This window comes from Homalodisca vitripennis, unplaced genomic scaffold (assembly GCF_021130785.1).
Source record: "Homalodisca vitripennis isolate AUS2020 unplaced genomic scaffold, UT_GWSS_2.1 ScUCBcl_2018;HRSCAF=6358, whole genome shotgun sequence".
Lineage (NCBI taxonomy): Eukaryota > Metazoa > Arthropoda > Insecta > Hemiptera > Cicadellidae > Homalodisca > Homalodisca vitripennis.
This window is the reverse complement of record NW_025778165.1, coordinates 66,050-88,132: the sequence shown is the minus strand read 5'-3', so window position 1 is coordinate 88,132 and position 22,083 is coordinate 66,050. Positions and strand designations below refer to the sequence as shown.

Below are 22,083 nucleotides of genomic sequence, written 5' to 3'. Positions count from 1 at the left end.
GAAATTCATTAGCAGCAGCATTAGAAAAGATATGTGTGGCAAATTGATTGAGAAAATGCACCTCAGTTGAGTTGCTTTGTTATGAAAATATGGAGAACTGGTGAAAAATATTTTATGGATGTTGATCATCGTCAAGTCTTTCATCACTGACAAAGGTGCTCCGAAGAAAAGAAGGTAGCATTGGGCAAGATTTAGGTCTACTAGATGTGGAGCATCTACAAAAAACAGTTCTTACGATAATGTTGTTTTAAGTGTCTACACTTGTGTGTTAACACTCTTAGTCCAACATGAAGAATTATAATTATGGTATTTACAATTTCTGTAGAGAAATGTAGGCACCTGAAACAAAAAGTGTTATATCGCTAAGGTACACATCGTTAAAAGCTCAATGGGTTCTGATCATTATATGAATTTTATTTCTTCGTAAACCATGGTGTAGAAATTTGACCTTACATTATGTAGTTCCAAATGTATATGTAATGAATAAAATGTATATTTGATAAATGGCTCTAAATTTTTTTTCTTATACTGGTTTTATTTTATTTACTGTTTTACTAAGTAATAAGTAGTTACTAAATTCAGTAAACATTGTTGTTCTTTCAGCCCATCAAATTCCAATCAGTTTTTGTTTTCTTATTTAACAGTAATTATTTTAATGTTATAATGGTTATTTTCAGAACTAATTTTGTTCTATGTCGAAAATTTCTCACCAACATTCCTTCACTTGAGATTTAACCCTTAACGTGTTTACATATTGTTGGATGGAGATTAAGATCAATTACAAAATTGATCATAACCTTCACGTTCGACTACACTTGTGGAACCCTTTTCGGTTTTGGCGATCCAGAATGCCTCCACTGGGATGATTGAGCCGTAGTTTTGACATCATATCCGTAAACCCACGTTTTGTCACCAGTTATAACACTAATTCTGTACCATTGTTGACTTCATTTAGTGACTCCTGAGCAACTTCTATTCGCCACGGTTTTTGTTCAAAATTCAACAATTTTGAAACAAATTTTGCTCCTACACGTTTCATTCCAGAAAAATTCAAAAATTTTTATGGCATGAGCCAATTGATATGCCAATATTATCAGTGACTTCTCTGATTGTAATACGGTGATTGTCCATAACCATTTCTTCCACTTTTTTCACATTTTCATCAATTGTTGATGTGCTGAGGCTGAGTCCGGAGTGTTCATCATCTTCAATGTCTTCACGGCCATCTTTGAAACATTTATATCACACTCGTAAAGCCTTGTTTTACTCATAGCAGACTCACCATACGCTTTTGATAAAATATTCCACAATTTGGTACACTTAATTATTTACACAAAACTTGATCAGTTTTTTTAACAAACGAAAACTGCTGATATCATAAAACATATCTAACTTTAGCAGCTGCCACTAAAAAAGTAAACAATGAATACAACTTGCGGTTGTATTATACCAACAAAATAAACAAAAATAATGACAATCGGACTCTCCAAATCCGTGAAACTTAAAATTCCCATTACTTTGGATGGTAATAAAAAAAGATCATCGTCAATCTCCTTTCACTGCACCACACAAGATCAAACTGTTTGGTGCACGACAGAACTATAAAACTAATAAACTGTTTTCACTGTAAGATCAGTTGAAAAAATTATTTGTTAGGACGATAGAAATAATAACAGACACTTCTTTATTAATGCCATTTTTAATGCAATATTCTTTGTACAGTAATAAATAAATCAAACAACTGACCCTGAATAATTTATCTCACGATGTAAAATAAAATAAAAACCCAACAGATCAATAAGTGTATTGATACTATAGTATAAGCTTAAGAGCTGAAAGCTTGAATAAAAGTTCAACTTATAAAATAAAACTAAGTCGTCAGAATTTATGATACTACTATGTTCCATATATGAATTAACTTTTATGTTTTCATCAACCAATATAAATTAATTGTTCCAGTATATCAAATTAAAATTAAGTAAATGTTATACAGCTTAAACAAAAATTCGTAATAAAAGTATCAAAATCTAAAACGTTTCCAACATAAACTCTTTATGATAAATGCTATATACATTGTTACCTAGCTCCAGGAGTATACAATAAAAGCTGTCTGCGTAATTCAATACACCAACTATGCCCAGAATAAGAACTTAGGTGGAAAAAAAGATATTGATTGTGTTGTATCAAAGGAACATATGAAAATGTATTAAGTAGACAAGGGTAAATGCTGACGGTCTGATGTCCTACGGACGGCAACGCTCCAGGAACCGTGGGTACAGGCAGACCTCGCGGATGTGGTAACGGTTCAATAACCAGCATAGGAATCGCTCCAGTCCCAGACCGTAACCACCATGAGGACAGGTTCCATACTTCCTCTGAAACATAATGGTTCAGTCAGATAACTGGTACTTCACACAACTTTAATCAATGAATTCTACTACTAAAAATGTTACAATTACGGATAGAAAATCTTTAAACTACTAATTACCATGCTATGAGAAGACCATCAGAGCCTCGTCATGAAATTTTGTGTACATAGTTGTACTGTTGTCTGTTAGATAGTAGCACTGAACAGGTTGTGACTCTTCCTAATCTTATTCATTATACATTTATTGTTTTTAGTCGGCATAACTGCAGAAAATATTACTTTTCTTTTAATGCAGACACCTGATGTTTGTTGTTATTTCGATGATCATGAAAATAACCACTCCTGTAGGCAATGTAGTATAAAATGTCTTCACCTAGGTATTACGAAATAATGAAAATTATACGTTTCACTAAAACTTGTTTAAGGTGACATACTATACTTATATATACTGTATTTCATATAGGCCTATAAATATATATATATATATATATATAAAATGTGTATACAGGGTGTCCCACGAGTAACCCGACAAAATTCTCAGGTGATTTCTCTCATCAAAATAATTTAAAAAGTTCATATAAACATAATATGTCCGGAAACGCATTGTTAGCGAGCTACGGCTAGCGAAAGATTTCACCTGATTTTCTAGGAAAGGGCAAAAAATAAAGCAAAACTGATGTTTTTATGGCGTAAGGATAGTTGATGAATTTATTGGATGTTATGTAAAATGAACTGAAAAATTGAATAAAATAGGTCCCAGACCTGAAAGAGCACTCATTTCTCAGATATCAGACAAAATATGCAAGATTCTGTCTCGCAAAAACATACTATGTTTAGATTTTAAGTACATTAACTTCATTAAATGGTTAATAAACAGGTAAACTTTTTAACCAAAACTTTAAGAACATTTAATTCTAAAGAGAATAATGTAAAATAGGCTAATAATAAACAAACACTAAGTTTAAAAAATTAACACTAAATCAAATCAACACATACAAAAAATAAGATTAGAAAAATAAATTACAAACCATTACTGATTTTCATCATATTTGAAATATTAGTGCCTTTAATATTCACTTCCAGTTCCAAAATATAATTTTAATAACTTTTTATGACGTGTATTTGGCAATTAGAACAAGGGAGTTACAGTGGACATACGGAAGAGGCTACAACCTCCTTGCTCATCAGTTTCTGGATATGCCTTTTGTACTAGAGATCCACACCATTGTGTTCTCATGGTACAGGGTCAATCAGGTTGAGAGTAAGAAAGTTGCAGTGGGGTAAATGTTAAGTATATGTAGGAACAAACAATCAATTTATCAATTTGTCTCCATTACCTGGTCAGTATACCAGTAATAGGGTGTGGGGTCGATACCAGCACTCTTGTAGCCCTCCATCAGAGAGTCGTGATCCCACAGACGCATGGAACCTCCCACAATCTCCCCGACGTTGGGCAACAGGACGTCCACAGACTCGGTGAGCTGGTTATCCTCCGGACAGCGCGCCATGTAGAAGGCCTTGATACCCGCAGGGAAGCGGCACAGCATGATCGGTTGATTGATGGCATCCGTCATCTTTCTCTCCGGCATCTCGGGGATATCCTGTGCCAATCAAAGATGATAACCCTTCAATTCTTCATTAGATAAACCACTTAATTTATTAAGATACATTGTTGCAAATGCAAGGATTTTGTCAAAACATTCAAATCCAGCTTTGTAACAAGAATACAGAGATGAAATAAAAATATCGAGTGTGGGTTGGTTGCCAAATTATATTGCAGTTGTTCCACAAGACCCTACGTGGCCACATCAGAGTCACACTGTAAATTTTGAATGGCTTGCAGATCACGAGTAGAGTGCCTATGGAAGTTTGCAATCAATGTTTCCACACTCACAAATGTAATCAAATCAGTCAAAAGTTAATGAGTCCTAGCCTTGTCTTTTAAGTTAAAACTGTTGAGAATATTGGCCAGTCATAATAATTTAATGCAGAGTTTTGCTATTTTGGGAAGCAATAGGGTGTACTTATATTGTACATGCAATTAAATTAAAGTAAAAAATTAAAGTCAATCGTTTCAATAGATTGGACTTTCATAATTAATGACATTTGATATCTATTAACAAAAACATTGTGTATTATCTTTTAACAAAAACTCATACAAAGGTTTATAAACTAATTGTCTAAATAAAATTCAGCCACCCAATAAAAAAAAAAACACCTGGTTCTACGTACACTTTTAATAATTTGAAAATAAACTGTAAACCTTAATTTTTCTGTTAAAACTTGAAATTTCAGAATACTCTCAACTTAATAAAACAAATATTGAACTTTAATAGTAGTTACTATGGACATTTTCTGTTCGAAATAAATTCGTTATTCATGCACTGAACTAACGTTAATACTAAAATTGTATTATAAGTTCTTCTCTTACAATAAAGAAATACTAAATAATATAATCACTTTCATAAAGTGTCCATATAATGATACTCCAAGACTACTTTAAGTGAATTCACAATTCATAAGTGAATATCTCCGTATAAGTAATAATAATTCAAAATCTTCAACATTTACTCAATCTTTTCACCATTAACATTCATTTCAACACGTCAATACTTTCTAGATCTCTCATTTAATCTTTGTAAATTAATTTACATACTCCTCAATGGAAGCTCTTAATCTAAATGTAAAAAAGGGAATTTATTCAGAACCAGTTTTATCAGGTCCTGCAAATTTCAATGTTAAAACTTAACAATATCATAAAAAACCGAAAACATCTATATAAATTTTCACTTAAATAAGAAGTCAAAGGTGATAGAAACAGATGTATGGTTGTAGAGACGAAACCTCTGTTCACTTGATCGTATCTTTATCAACTAAACAGATCTCGACAGGAAATTATAAATGGAGGATGTAGGAAGGTGGGTAGGATGTGACCAGGAGGCAGCAGAAAGGTACAAGTGATAAAGAGCGTTTCAAAAATGTGCAAACACCAGAACTAGCTGTTCTGATCCTAATCTGCCTCGGGCCCACGTAGTAGACCAAGTCCATGGTCTGTCTGTGCATTGCCTGCACTAAATCAACAAAATCTGTGCAATTGCTTCTTATGAAAATCTAACTCCCTACAAAATAACCCCTAAAAAATCTTGAAATAACTTAATTGTAATACTTTATTTTGATCTCCTACTCTCAGTAAAAAGGAGCCTAGTACCTCCATCATTATGGTTACTAATAAAATCGGAACATATAAAAAAATTGTTAGTTAGGTCAAATAAGATGGCAAGAGGCTACACAGTATGAAGATTCATCCATCACATTTGCGAGAGTGAGGTGTATTAAGTGAACCGATTTCAACTGGGTACCATCACAACTTCTATAAGAACTTTGATGGATTATTAAAAAGTGTAATTAAAGCATTTAGTAGAAAAGTTAAACAGAAGTAGCATTGCTAATATTATGATTAGAACTTTAAATAGACATTGCTACCAAAGGATTTCATTAAGAAGTTTAATCAAGAATCAACTTAAAAAGTGAATACTCTCAAGATTGGACATACTCAAATCAAATCTGTCTGTATGACTACTGGATACATTCAGCTATGAGACTAAAAGTTAGTTTTTGTACTATAACGAAGAAACATGTTTACATGTAGGCCTATATCACAACGAATGAATTAATGAATAATTTCTTTATTTGTACAAGAAGTACAGAGGTGAAATTAAACAAGTAATTAAAGAATAAATAAATTATACTGGAAGGAACAAAGTTACACACATAAAGAAACGTATTGCTCACCTCTCCAAATTCATAGAAAGAACCATCTTCTTTAGTGATGTTGTTGTCTTTCAGGTACTTTATGGCATCAGAATAGTTCATACGCAAGAACGGCTTCTTGGGAACCTTGAATTCCTGCAATGAAATGAAACATGTATTATTAAATTGGAAAAATTAATTTAATAAAATTAACAGTAAACATAAGTGTAACTTTCCAAGTATTTTGCATACACTGTAAAGGTTTTATAGATCAGTCATGTATTCACACAATAAAAGTTAGTGAATTATTATGAATGGCACAAATGTGTTTCCAATAACTAGGATACGCAAACAATAATAATTTACTACTTTTAAATTTAAAACAACAAATTTAAGTCCTTTTATTAAGTAAGACATTTACTGTTTTAAAATATAGTATAGGAACCAAGAGCCAATTTGAATTATATAAGCTCTAAACCTAGTTCTTCGTGAAATCGATAAGAGTAATTTCTCCGAAGAAAGAAATAAATTATATCAAATTTAAAGTCTTAATATAATTGTGGAATATTATTATAAAGACAAGTAGATTTGGCAATTTCCATATTGTATAATAATGTATTTATAATATTAAATATTACACAATTTCATATTAAATATAATTAAACATACATGGATCTAATTGTTGAGGTTTTTTATAAAACTTTTAACTTTTCCAAAATATATACACAAGGCAAGGTGAGAATTTTAATCTTTAAAGATAGAGATTTACCTGATTTTCGAACGTAACCTGCAATTACCAAAAACTTCAATCATGGACTTTTGACTTATGAACAATTTTTGTGATTCTTAGATAATTCCAGAACTCAAACATAGTCAAGAGAAATATGTACTTTAAGAGATTTATTCCTAACCGGTATATTTGCAAACCAACTATTAAAAACTTCATATTAATAAATTATGGTATGATTAAAAAAATTCACTTAATAATTTCTACATGATGCATACACAAAACTGTAATCAGTTACGTATTTATAATTTTGCTATACGTAATTAGAATTTAACTGTATATTTTTTATACGCTTTATACGATAATTTAATTAAAATCAGCCTATGACTAAGAAAAAGAAGTTAAAAATGATTTAAAGGATTAAATGAGACAAATGTCTTTTAATTCAATGATTTAAATTTTAATGACCGACACTGCTCTTCAGTTCTTGCACACAACTATCAGACACTGGCCCGTTTAGGCTAGCGATTTATTACTCTTGGACACAAAACTCGTGCAATATTTTGTTAGTGTAAACACACCTAGTTCAATCAAAGTTTAGATATGACCGTGATATAAAAACACAACATCACTTTCTTTGTTTTAACCTATGTAATCTGATGTCCAACCAGAACGTGTGTGAGGAGCAATCATTCATAGGTCAACCAAGACCTCGGCCACGGTACAGGTGGGAAGTGGTGGGCGGTAAGCGTTAGAGTGGCGACCTAAAGATTACATATTCGGAGAACGCTTGACTCTGGCCACGACATGTGTGAGCAGCATAGACAATAGACAATAGACTTTATTTACATAATCTTGGAGATTAGCATTAGCGTCAAGTTACAAATCATTAAAAAATGTTACAGATTTTTCTGAAAGTTATCAGTTTTGAGATCGACCTGTTTTATTCAGATATTCTTCTAGTGAGTAGAAAGGATTCTTCAGTAGCCAGTTTGTTAATTGTTTCTTTAGCTTCTGGGGTGGCACATCCTTCAGGTTCTCTGGTAGAAGATTAAAAAGTTTTGCACCAATGTATGATGGTTTCTTGCTGTATAGAGTGCGGTGGTGAGGAGGTAGGGCAAAGTTTGCGGCATGCCTGGTGTAGTGATGGTGGATATCTCTGTGTCTTTGTTGTTCTGTAGAGACTGTGTGCAGGATGACCTCTTGTATGTATAGTGACACCACTGTGAGAATGTTTTGCTCGACAAATGCCGCTCGGCAGCTCTCTCTTTGCTCGAGCCCTGTCAGAGATCTTATAGCTTTCTTTTGTTGAATGAGGACTCTATCCAGGTTTGTTGCAGACGTTCCTCCCCAGGTGTTGCATAGTAATACCCACATGATGCCGCTGATCTGTTGCAAATTCCGGACATCACCTTTTTCCCTGCTGCTTAGAACTCAGATCATTCTGTCATTGCTGCACATCGTGTTGGGCCCAACCGCCTCCTTCTTAGCTTTACTTAGTGTCACAAACCATTCTCTTCTCGAAAAAGGTATCTTATCAGGTCCGGTAAAAATCCAACTGATGTTCTGGTGTACTCAAAAAACCAGGTTGCATCTCTTATCAGGCTGTCAAAAAGATAATAATACTCACAGAATCGAACTCTAAGCCAATTTATAGGGCGAACACTGTACATTTTAGGCCTGCACAATCAACAAACATCTTTTCAAAACGCTGGTCTTATTCAAGAATAGGAGTTGTACAACTTTGTTCAGAGAATCATTTTGGTGACTGAATAAAACTCAAACAGAAAAACACTGTTTGTATCTTGGCCACCATCGCTTTGCTGCTTACAGCTACCACTTGTATAGTGGCTTAGGCCCGAGACGATCGGTGGGCCGACTTTAATTGATCGTTACGTGTTTGGGGACTTGCTGTGACACGGGTAGAACCAACGGAGATAAACTTTACTACACTAGTGAATGCAACCAGTGTCAGATGAGGCTTGTGAATATATGTCGATCTTTATTCACAGTTTTATGAACAATGTCACGTAAAAATAAGATGAGATTAATCAGGTCCTGATTCAAGGAAGAATGAAATTATATCTTGATTTCATAAGTTCTTAAAGATGGAGAAATGTTTTATGAGATTTTCTTAGTTCTACAGAAAGATTCCCAGTTTTCCAGTCGGGTGGCCACCCTGATATAAGTAGCTTTAAATTAGGTTAAAGTAGTAATTAGGTAGTAGTAGTGCATTAGATAGTATGTTGTTAGTAGTACCAAAGTTAAAGATAAATTTTACGAGTGTTCATGTGATCTGAGCTTGAATTTGGGTACTATCTCGTTTTTATATTTTTGTCAGTAGTGTGGAGTGATGGCCAGGCCGTTTCTTATCGGTATTTTCCCGACCTTAGATCACACCCCAGATTGTCCGACTTTTCTCATGTTAGATCACGTTGACCGATTTGGCACATGACCCGTGGTTGGGAACGTACCGATCGGAAATGCCCATGTGGCCATCAGTGCGCTTCAGCAATGAAAGAAAAATTTCTGTATTCAAGCTCTGATCATGTGAACGGTCATTACATTTTTATATTTATAATATGTATGTATGTACGTACATATCCTACTTATATAGCCTAGTAACAAATAAAAGGATAGGGACAGAGTGGCCTCCTTCTCGCCAACATTGTTTCCTTTTGGAAGGTAGAAAACAAGAACTGATCGTCATAATGACATGCAATTTACACAGTAATTCAAATAAAGTCGCTTCTCTATAATAATGTAGTCTTTTGAGGTCCTTGGTAAGAAAAACTCTTTGAAAAATAGTGGCCTCCGGATAATAACAAGGTATCAATTATTGATCTTTATAATGGCCAAGATATGAAAGCAATTAGAATTTAAAGATAATATAAGATAAAATGTCTAAAAACAACAAAATAAAATAGAAATGCAACAATACATGAGAAATATCTTCTTCATTGTGAATATTTATCATGGTAAAGTACTTACAGGGTTGAGCTCGTAGACAATCTCACCATACGGGGAGTCGAGAACTCGCTGAACTACATCGCAGACCAAGTCTTCCAGCCGGTCCAGCAGATCATCAAATGAGATAAACGGACACTCTGCCTCAACATGAGAGTATCTGGACAGATAGTTTTATACAATAAAAATTTGTCTTCTATTTTCATTTATATATAACCTATGCTAAAAAATCATATTTATCATTTTCTTGTTTGCGTATTTCCTTATTTGAGAATGTATGAGTCTAACAATTTCCCAATATTCAATATAAACATTTTAAAACACTACACCACACATTACCACTTTGAAAACTAACCAGTGTAAACATGTTATACTAACCTCTGCTACACTAATAAACAAACAATAATAAACCTATAAAATATATATGATAACAAGGCCAGTTACTGAAAAATGTATAATGAAATTATCTTTAGTATTTTCAAAATGGCGGCCATTAAAACTTTGAATATCTTAAGAACCTGCAATTTTTCTCAAGAATTATTTAGAGGATTTTATCACAGATCTAATGACACCAACATTATTTAAATCGAATAATAAATATCTGATTTAGAATAGATTTACTGTGACAAGACATGGCCCATATTGAGAGCTGCCATTTATTTCGTGTTTGTATTGTTGGCTATCACTGAGAACCTCAATTTGGGCCATGTCTTAAAATCTTGAGGTAAATATTTTACTCATATTTTCGAATTACGGCATGGGATATTGATTCACTGATGAATTATGGCTTTGTAGGATGGCTTACTTGGCAGATATTTTCCCTAAGCTCAATGATGTTAACAGGAGCCTTCAAGGAACATACAATACTCCATTTCAAGTATGTGAGAAGATTCAGGTTTTGCAGATGGTGAAGCTAAGAAAGGGAAGGTTCCACTGTTCCCTTCACTTTTGAACCTTTGTATACAAAAATAAGCTTTCACTTAGTAACACACTATTACGTGATATCAGTAAACGTTACAATGTTTTACAAAGAGTTAAAGGAAAATTTGTGCAAATTCTTTCCAGAAAACTTTGATGTTGATATGTGGGTCAAAAATTCATTTTGTGATATCGCAAAAATAGTAATAACTGAATTTTTTAAACAACTTAAAAAGAGCAATTGTTTGAATTAAACTGTGATTCAGATCTGAAAGAAGTTTTTAACCAAACTACTCTTATCAATTTTTGGATCCAAAGACGCCAAGAGTACTGTGAGATCGCAGAGAGAGCAGTGAAATTTTTCTACCATTCACAACTTTGTACTTGTGTGAAGCTGGATTCTCATCCTTAATATATCTAAATAACAATTACAGTAATAGACTGGCCTCTTTTGAGAATGACTTGCCATTTCACCAGACATTACAATTTTGAGTTGATACATCCAAGCCCATCTATCTCATTCATTCGTTAACCCTAGAACTGGCAATGGTTGTTCCTGAAATGCCACAGAATTTTAGATTGATATGTAATGGGTTTTTAGACAAGTATTTATACCAATTAACTTACTCCAAATGTAACATATTATACATGATTATTTTCAGAAAAGATTTACAGAATCTAAATATGCCTAAAGAAATTAGATAAATTATAAAAAAAAACCACACAAAATTTTGTTTTACTATAAAAAAATTTTTTGGAATTTTTTACCAAAATATTCCGTTGCCTAGCAAAGTTTCTGTGTATAAAGAAATAAATCTGAGATATACATTTTCTTCCAAACTTTATGCAGATTTCGGCAATATATAGTTTGTTGCACTTTAACCCTTTGAGTGCCACAGCGTCGCTAATTTTGACGGTACGAATAGTGCATAAAGTGCCAGCGTCGCCAATTTTTACGTTTCGTATTTCAATAATATTTTATATAGTACAAGATTATTTTGGCCAAATAATCAGACGGCTGTATTCAATAGGTTCCAAACTATCAATAAATACGAGTTTTATGTTATTTCTCTACTATTTTATCTGTGAAACTTATTTTTGGACGAGTTTTCCTTATCGGGGAAAAAATAAATTACAGTATTAAAAACAACTGACTTTATTTAACCTATTTAGGAATTTACAAGTTATTACGACAATCAATTAAATAAAAAACTATAAGAACAACGTTTCATTATTCGAAAATGTCAAGTCATTCGTGTGTCTATTTGGAGATAAAGAGTAGGACTCATCGAGTATTTTTCGATTCATTATGGAAGAAGGAAGTATAATGAAGTTTATTTTGATCTCTGATAAGGAAAACTCGTCCAAAAATAGTGGGATGTGATAAGTACCTGTACGATGATTCTGTCTTCCAGTCACGCGACGTAGCGGACGAGTACTGTGTTGTGTAACGGCCTTTCTTGTTGTTTATGTGCCGATAACCAAGCATTTGAGTAAATACAAAATAAAATAGTAACTTATACAGTATTTTACTGTATTTCTTTACAAAAGTAATGTATGATTTGAGTTGTGTTCAAGCGAAAAATGTGAATTTTCAGTGTAAATATTATTAGGGTTGTTATTTAGTAAATGTAAACTTTTATGTAAATATGTTAGCAAGTATTTGCTTCTAAATTTACTAATCACATTTATTTGTGTTGTATTAATGTTTTATTAGATTTATTGGGAAAACTACATCATTTCTAAGTAATTTCTAAACTCTGACAAATGAAGTACAGTTTATAAAATGTCGGTACCGGGTAGCATTTTGTTAATACATATAATGCCATGTTTTTAAAGTTCTAGAATAAGATATTACACATGGGTTTTATTTAGAATCATATGGCCTTTATCATGGTATAAAGAAAAAAAAATCTTAAAAATACCGTATACACACAAATTAGGTCGAAACTTAACTTTTTATACAAAAGTAAAAAACTTTTTTTATAAATACTGAAATTTTTATATTTTTATAAATCAAATTTTATTTGTAACAATATGTATCATATTCTGCGTATAATAAGAAAAAAAACAACAACAAAATGATGGAAATCTGTTTGGTAGTTATTTTACAACAGCTTTTTTCCCAAAAGCTTACAAATATGCGAAAAACAGCGTGGCACTTTATGAATATGCCTTCGGAAAATACCCATGGCACTCAAAGGGTTAAATGCATAAAATTATACTTATACTAGTTTATATAAAAATCCGTACCCGTATTTTATTCTACGAGGCACGTCCAGAAAGTAAGTGTACTGGTACTCTCACAGCTGGAGGGAATACTTTTTCGACATGTTTGCAACATTGCCGCGTAGTTTGACTCCTCCCCTTCAAAACGAGACCAATTCGAGGTTATTGTGTTGAAAACTCTTGACACAGTACCATCTCTTGCGAAAAATGTCGATCGTATGTCCCGCCAAGTGTAACATAAAAGCAAAGACCAACAAAACCGGTATCGATATGTAGATTGATTCTTCTTCCTTACATTGGTATGAGATAAAACGTGATTGGTTAATAATTAAACACTTTCACAAGTCGTGAAAACAAAACAGTGCAAATGGACCGCACATGCGACAATGCCAATTCTGGAAGACCAAATGAACCGTATGTGTGGTGATTGCCAGTTCTAGGGTTAAATAAAATTGTTTTGTATTCGCATTACTGTAATTACATTTGAAAAATATAAAATTATCCTGGTAAAGGTTATTTATTTTTGTTAATATTTTCCAAATAATCCTGAATTTGTTTCTGTTGCTAGTCAACAACACATTTAGTTTTTAAATTTTTACATTAGTAATTTTTTATTACAAATTTCAGTTATTATATTAAACGTAAAAATCTACACAAAAGTTTTCAAAGTAACCTTTAAAATAAATTTTTGTTTTATTTATTGTAAAGGTAAAACAGAAACTCTTTACCTAAGAATAGTCTTAAATATTAATAATGTCAAAATAGCATTTTTTACAGATACATGGTTTACTCTTGTATATAAATCAGTGGTATATAAAGGTTTTGAAATATATTAGGTGGTACAGCACCAAAAACGTTTATGAACCAATGCTGTAAAGTATTGCACTATGCAAAAATTGCTCATTTACAGAAGAGCTATTGAGGAGTTTGAGGAGTTCTATTTTGTTGCAATTATTCAACAATACTTGATTACTGAAATAACAGACGAACAGACAATTTCTACCGGAGCCGAGTACAAAATGCATCAAGTGTGAACACAGCTGTTAGCTGGCTGTTTATAAAAAATGTTGAATTCCTGATGCATCGGCAGTAAACCGCTTCGTTAGTATGATTGCTGCTGAATCAGCATTAATTGCTTATTGTCAATTGACGTCATTCCGCAGGAGAATGGAAAGAGAGCTTGAATTTTAGAAGTGTAAAAAAACAAGCAGTAAGAATGCTATAGATAGCCAGTAGATACTATAGTTGAGCCGATTTGAAAGTGACCTGTTAAGTGAACAGTGCGAGGGGAGGGAGGGGGGAGTGAGAGAGAAAAATGTGGAGAGGGAGAAGAAGCGCGGACTCACATCCCCCTCAACATTCCTTACCAACCACTCCTTAGTCACCACTTTACCACTCGTACGGCATTTGTTACATAACAGCTGTTTTACAAACACAATAATAATAACAACAAATGTTAACAATAACCATTTGTTAAAATACTTCTTAAGTATACTACTACATTAAATAGATGCAATGGACTACTCTTAACATAAATAATAATATTTGTTGTTACATAACAACGGAAATAACACAACATAGTGTAATGTTCCAAAACACAAACACAGGGAAGCAAAGTACTTGGTTCCCACTTGTGTCTCGTAATGGAAATAGATCAAGCAGTGAAAGAGGGGTAGCAGTAAGTGTGGTCGAGCTTCTGCTCCTCACACTCCCTATGCGCAAGAAATTTCTGCGCAGGTCGCTTTCAAAGCGGCTCATCTATACATGAGTATACAGGTTCTGTTTTTGTAGAAAATAGTAAAAGAGTATGGTGAGGCGTACTCACTCTGCCAGGTGACGTCTAGTACGACTCTGCTCGGCCCGGTAACTCTGTGCGATACAGAACACATCTCCCATAGCCGGGATACAGGTCTCCAAGTACAACTGGGAGCTCTGGGTCAAGAACGCCTCCTCTCTGAAACATCATATCACACATTTGAAATTACTACAAATATAATACTGTATTACAGTGTATATATAACACAAAATTTCACGAAAAACTGAGAATCTCAACAATAAATGGACTGCAACGGCTGCGGTACAAAAGGCTCCATCATCGCACTCAACAGAAGTTCACTAATATCACAAACATTTTGGCCGAACAAAAATGGTGGCGTGATATCATCACTTCTAAGAATGTTTGTCAAGGCGTCCACACACAAACAAAAAATATTTGTCCAGTGTGGTTGTACTTTAAGGTCATAAAAAGGTTTGTTTCATTTGTGATTATTCAAAAACCTTAAAAGTGTTATCACTTTCCAAAAACGCTAACTGAAAAGATATTATGCCTTTATTATTAGTACAACTACATAGAAAGTGTCAAAATATGCGCATGAAATTAGCAGACAATTTTTGTACTACAAAATAATTCATAATTTGAGATGTAAAAAATATCTCATCGAATTTTATTAATTTAAATATTACCACCAACATTTGTATTAATCTTTTGGGTATAGTAAATGGATTACTACTGTTTGTTCGTCACTTAAGAATAAATATAAGAAATTATTAATTTTTCAGAAAGATATGAACCTAAAATGTATTGCCAATCTTAACGTTTACATATTGTATGTTATCAAACATAAAGTTTGTCATTTATTAGTAAAAACAATAGATCTCTAATGAAAGACAACTAACACTTTTAAATTTTATTTTTTTTTTTAGAACAAGCTGTAATTATTCACAAGATTTATTAACCCTTTAAGCGTCATGAAAAATTTGACCTGATCTTTGAAAAAGTTACAATTTTTTTAAATTTTCAATGTGTAAAGTTAAATTTATTCTTGTTTCTGTATGTCAAAATAGAGTTATTTAACGGTAAATAAAATTTGTTTAGCCTTTTTTGGATTTCCTAGGCTAATTTTTAACTTTTGAGATTATCGCATTGTAGTTTAGTTGTCACTAATATTTTTATCATTTATTCAGTAAGTATGGGAATGAAACACAGTTTTATAGATAAACATATACTATATTACAAACCAATAAAATTAGAAAAATACAAAAGTAGACAAAGTGTGTTTATTTTGTGGTGGGCTGTCACAACTGACATTCTGCGCGTCTCCCGCAAACCACTGTTATCGCGTGGACTTTGAACCTTCTTATCGCTCGGCAACCTGTAGGACGGCCTTGCAGGGCTTGAATTATGTTTCTTGCTTTCTGATAACATCCTTATGACCGTAGTAAAATATTAAAAAGTTTGGGGTTGACCAAGTTATTGCTCAGAATTACCAAATCTTCAAATTCCGAATCGTCTGGATTCGCCATTCACACGAATAATGGTAAAAAAACACTAAATAAATACTGGAAACTGCTGTATATAATATGAATAATTTACTTTAAAAAGAATAGGACACAACAGAAAATTATCGAGAACCGAAATACATATGCGTGTACCGGACGCTTCTCACTAACTAACTGACTAGATGCCTTGACGGGAGCTCCCGTCAATGACTTTGTGAAAGGCGCGGGGCAACTCCCGCTAGACAGTTTTTGGCCAATTAGAAGCAGCTGCCACTCCCATTGTAACAGAATTCGAGGCAGGGCAACCCGTCTGTATGTCGCATGACTACTAGAACCATCTAGCAGCAAAATATTCAACTAACATAGCAGTAAAAAAATAAAGAATGCAAAAACGCGGATCCACGGCAATAACGTTTTGAGCTTGTAGTGGCCCTCCGCGGATCCGCGTCAATAACGCTGGAAAGGTTAATATTTGGTTGCCAATAAGAGGTTGCAAATATAAATGTGTATAATTCAATAATTCCCTTGTTTACTCAACTAATTATCATAGAATAAACACAAAACAACAGCAGAAATATTAATTCTCCCCATCTAAAATGCAACATGATGCATGTCACATCCAAGTAGTTGGATAAATATTCACAAGATTGCAGCACCAACCTGACACAATCTTCTACTTTGTATCACAAAAGCAAAACAGATGATAACTTGAAAACGAGATACCTCGCGCGTGGCGGTTGTTAACAAATCAAGTGTTGCACAATACTCATCTTGAGCGTGGTGGTTTTGATTCACAACTAGACTGAGCTGGAGTTAAAAATATTTATAACAAACTTGTAAACATGTAGTAATGAGGAGAAGGGTGCTCTAGTACGTACCCGAAATAGTCAAGCTTGAAGAGTGTCGAGCCACCCTCCACCTGCGTTTGCACCAGAGTAGGAGGGGTGACCTCGCAATAGCCTCGGCTAAAGTAGTGATCTCTAAATGCTTGCATTATCACCGATCTCATCTTCAGTATTTTGGACGTCTGAAACACAAACAGCTGTGACTTCATGGGCAGAAGATGTGGTCAAGAATTTGTAGTATGACTTCGGACACGATATGAATCACTAATTCTTTTTGTACTTTGTTGACAAGAGAGTAGTAAATCAAACTCACATTCTCGCCACGGATCATGATGTGCCTATTGTCAAGCTGAACATCAGGGTGAGCGTCCTCATTGAGTATGCTGTCCGCACCTCCAGCAGGCGCCAGTCCTACCAGCTCCCAGTAGTCCACCTGCAGCTCGTGGCCACCTGGCGCCTGAACAATTAGTGTCACATTACCTCCAACCATCACAAACCATTCAATAGAAGTTTGACTCATGATTTATAAGACAATACTGCAGAATTGAGACATCTGTCTTAGCAACCATCTCCATTATTTTTGTTGTTATTTTTCAAAATATCTACATCTGATTTGTAACTAATGTTTATCCAGGAAGCCAATTACATTTTTAAAATTTAACTGCCCAAATATTAAAATCTTATATACAGGATAGCCATTTAAAACCTTTTTTCCAAATTCCCGGTCAAAAATGTTCTCTAGTACATTTTCACACTAAATACGATCAACAATTTTTTTACACTAAATATGACCAGCTGTATTTGACCCTTATGTCAAGTGCAGTTGTGATGGTTTTTTTGGCACCAACAGTATTTGCAGGAAATGCCACTAAGCACTAGTAGCCTAGCAAATTTCATCACTAACGGTATATGTGAGAAATTCGGTATTGATTCATTGCTCCCAACTTTTTTCAGCTCCTTTGTTTCTGTCTATGTGTCAACATAACATTGTGTATACATAATAATTTTACATTCTATAATGTTTGGAAATTACATTATATTTGGAAATGCAGTCTCACAATGAGGTTCAGAGGTCTGTGGTGCATAATGTTTGATATGAGACCACAATTTTGCCAGTACACAATTGGTTTGGTACAACCAAAAAATAAACCAAAGAAACTTATATTTGAAATCCACTTTTAACTTTGTTAATCCTTTTGGGGAAAAACAAGCCTAAAAATACCATGCTATTGCAAAGACATTTACATAGGTTCTGGGAAACGGATATATAAAAAAAAAGTCATATTCCATTACCACTTTTAAATGATAGAAATGGTAGACTATAAAATGAACTTCTAGAATGAATTCCATTTACGTAAAAATGTATTTTTATATATTTGTATTAATTACTATACCAAAATTTGAAAAATCAAGCATCTGTATGTGTATTGTTGAATAGCTGACGTCCACGCATAAAACCAGCAGACATGCCGATATTTACAAAAATAAACATAGAAAATTTGAACTTCAAGGAAAATATTATTTAAAAATTACATAACAGTCAGCATCAATAATCAAAACATAAAAAATCCAAATGCCCGCATTAAACATGTGAATTGTATTTAGCATGGCATTTTTTTTTGGCACCTTGGGAGTGTTTATTTTTTTTTAACCATCCACTCACCCTTTCCTCAGTGGGTGAGTCTATTTTTAACCCTGTCTACATCGGCATCGTAATGTCACTGTCACCAATCCAGTTGTTTCACTTGTTCAATAGTGTAGTCATAGTTGCATGTTGCGGTTCGTAGAGCGTACATAATTTGTATTTTAATTATATACTGTGGGTGCCTTATACGGTGTTGTATCATGGCGTCATGTGGGATGCTGATGAGGAAACATAAATTTCTAACTATAGAAACCAAACTTGATATATTAAATAGAGTTGAAAGTGGCTTGTATTTGCCAAAACATTATGAAGTGGGTAAAGCTACCATCTTGGACGTTAAAAAGGAAAAATGCAGCATTCTGAACCAGACAATGGGTCTAAAGTCAGAAAAACAAGAAGAACCATGAAAGATGATAAATAAGTTTATCTCAGAGGCGAAGTTTAGAAGAACCTTTGATCTGTGAAAAGACTCTTTACTTTAACGAAAAGTTAGTACCATTTTTAATGTAACTTGGAATTTCTAGGTTATGTTCTAAAATACAAATTCCACCCAGTCCCAATAAGTTTAGATTTTTGACGCCCTACTGTATTTTGTTACAGTATGTATTGAAATAGTTGTTTTAACATAAAGAACTACAAAAACACGTTTTAGTATGGATGTGGCTCATTTCCCGCCATTTGGATGTCAAATTCGTGCTACTCCACCTAAAAACTCCCAAATACCTATTTTCATTCAAATCCGCTGAAAAATGACTAAGGAATGAAGGATACCAAAGAGGGGAAGATGACCCTGTACTTCAGTTATTTATACTTCATCCAGCGACATTTAATTAATATCAAAAACTTATATAGTTAAATTTATACAGCACAATTTTATATAGAATAGACTTATGGAGAGATCTAAGAATGATATATGTAGCCAGCGAACCAAGCCCCCTTCTTCTTAAATTGAAAGCATCGGTGCTTTGATGGTGGATGGTGGATAATTTGTCCCTTACAAGAAGTAATTTGAAATTTATATGTTTTACAATGTGTGATGTAAAAGTATTAAACAACATATTGGTCATGTTTAAATATGTTTGGTGAGTGTTAGTAATAATTTTGCTAGCAGTATTTTTGGAAATGATTGTATAGGACTGATAACCTAGGAATGGAAGATAAAGAAGTCCTATGGATGAATCTACATTCTACAAAATAGGAATGATAATAAGAGAATTAAATAAAAACTTTAATATTATATAAGAGACTGTTTAATTTAAATAATAAACCAGTAATACTCGTTATATTGTTTGATTGTATCACAGATGTAAACATTCACTTTTACGTTGCAGGGCTATTAACATCCTATTATAACACAATTTTTTAGATGTCACAACATGCTCGCTCCCACTAAAACTACTCAAACATTCAACTAAATAAATAATGAAGTAGGACAGTGAGAGGCTTGTAAACTGGAACACAGAAAGAATCATGTGAGATTCTTATGTACACAGTTTATAACTTTAACTGAAACTTGTGTTGGATTCATTGCTATTTTTTGCCTCTGTTTGGGCTAAAATTTTTGTTACCAGTAAACAATGAAGATTTTAAGATGAATTACATTTGATGACAAACGAAAACACAATAGCTATGTTAATATCTCACTGAGAATGTTTATGACCATTCATTCTCTTGATGCAATTGAGAATGTCCAATGATTTACGGCTCAATATGGAGTCCTCATCAGACAGCAAGTCAGCAGCTAGAACCAGCTGCAAATATTCTCTCCCTCTCGTAGTCCAAAGACTTACAGTCCGATGCATAATTTCACAGCCTATTCATTCTTCTCTTGCACAACGTATTCCAAACAAGTACTTGGATGGTATTACTTCTATCACTTACACTCTTTCCTTCAGGAACCTCCTTGAGCACACCGTACAGCAGCACCGAAGACTCTGTGGACAGCACCAGAGCCTCGTATGTTTGCACCAACACGTCGTTGAGCACACACTGCAGGAAACCCGTGCCGTCACGTAGTGTAATGAACATCAGCGACTTCCCTGCCAAATAAATATGGTATGCAAATAACTAACTAAAGGTGAACAAACTCTAGAATAAACATAATACTTTCAATCATAATCAAAATTTGTATAGCTCATTTTATTAGACTAAATGTGTTACTACGTTTCAAGTTGCAATGTAAACTGATTGTATTAAATTATATTACTATCTCTGAAACTATTTTTAGATTTAATTTAATGGATTCATCATTTGAAATTTGAAACGGAATACAACATATAGGACCGTAATGGTGACTGATGGCGATGGACTTTCGATTCACGTCAACTCCATGTAAATATGGAATTGTATTACGACAGTTGTTGTTTACATTAAAAGATTGCTAGTCGACCAGGAAGATGTCCGTTTAATACACATAAGTCGGTTGCAAAACAGAAGTCAAAAGCACAACAACAAAACTATTTCCCATTTCCAACTTCCAGAAAAAATTTAGCTGCCACTAATTTTTGAAAACGACAATTCAAATAGCAAATTTAGCATACTTTTGTTTGAAGACAAGATTGCACGGTGTGAAACTAATAAGTAGTTGTGATCATGTGTGTATTAAGGAATCCACATTATGAGCACTGTAGCTCTCTATTACATTGTATTCAATGATGACACTTTACTATAGCAGTTTTTATTTTTAATGCTGAGTCACAAGATATTAGGTATGATCATATTTTTAAAAGACTGTGCCTAAAAATGATCAAGTTGACGGAACAAATACAAATACAAATATTCTTTATTTTCAAATACATTAAGTATTGAAATGGCGTCAAATAAAATCATCACAAACAGTTGTTACAATTTCAAAAATAAGCTTTTCAAATGGCAATGTTCATTGTCTTCTTTCAATAAACTCGTTAAGTGAGTAAAAAGGATTGTTAATTAGCCAGTCAGTAAGAGTAGTCTTCAGTCTTCTCCCGGTGAGGCATCTCAATTCTTCAGGTAGAAGGTTGTGCAGCTTCATGCCCATGTAGGAGGGTTTCTTTTCATATAGGGAGAGATGGTGAACTGGTAGTTGGTAACGAGTACCGTGTCTAGTATTGTAGTCATGTAGGTGTCTATTCTGCGTCAGGGGTTGTCCAACAGCATACAAGATGACTTCTTTTATGTAGAGGTTTACTATTGGCATAATCTTCAGGGTTTTGAAGGCTTCTCTACAACTTTCTCTGTGGCCTAGCTCAGCTAAGGTTCTTACGGCCCTCTTTTGTAGAATCAAAACTTTCTGAAGATTACTTGCAGAAGTTCCTCCCCATATCATTAGGCCATACCTGATGTGAGTTTCAAACAAGGAATGGTAGGCAATTTTCGC

General features: G+C 33.6%; 1 protein-coding gene across 1 annotated transcript in view; it reads right to left on the bottom strand.

Moving 5' to 3' along the window:
- Positions 1-1,683: 1,683 nt before the first annotated feature.
- The window catches only part of LOC124371812 (asparagine--tRNA ligase, cytoplasmic-like), a 35,858-nt gene continuing 15,458 nt past the window's right edge, over positions 1,684-22,083 (bottom strand). The window contains exons 5-12 of the mRNA XM_046830166.1: positions 20,610-20,767; positions 17,397-17,540; positions 17,117-17,265; positions 14,785-14,913; positions 9,837-9,972; positions 6,161-6,274; positions 3,706-3,969; positions 1,684-2,375 (exon numbers count right to left, since the gene is read on the bottom strand). Of these exons, the coding sequence (XP_046686122.1) occupies positions 2,244-2,375; positions 3,706-3,969; positions 6,161-6,274; positions 9,837-9,972; positions 14,785-14,913; positions 17,117-17,265; positions 17,397-17,540; positions 20,610-20,767 (1,226 nt within the window). The 3' untranslated portion in view covers positions 1,684-2,243. The remainder of the gene's footprint in view (positions 2,376-3,705; positions 3,970-6,160; positions 6,275-9,836; positions 9,973-14,784; positions 14,914-17,116; positions 17,266-17,396; positions 17,541-20,609; positions 20,768-22,083) is intronic.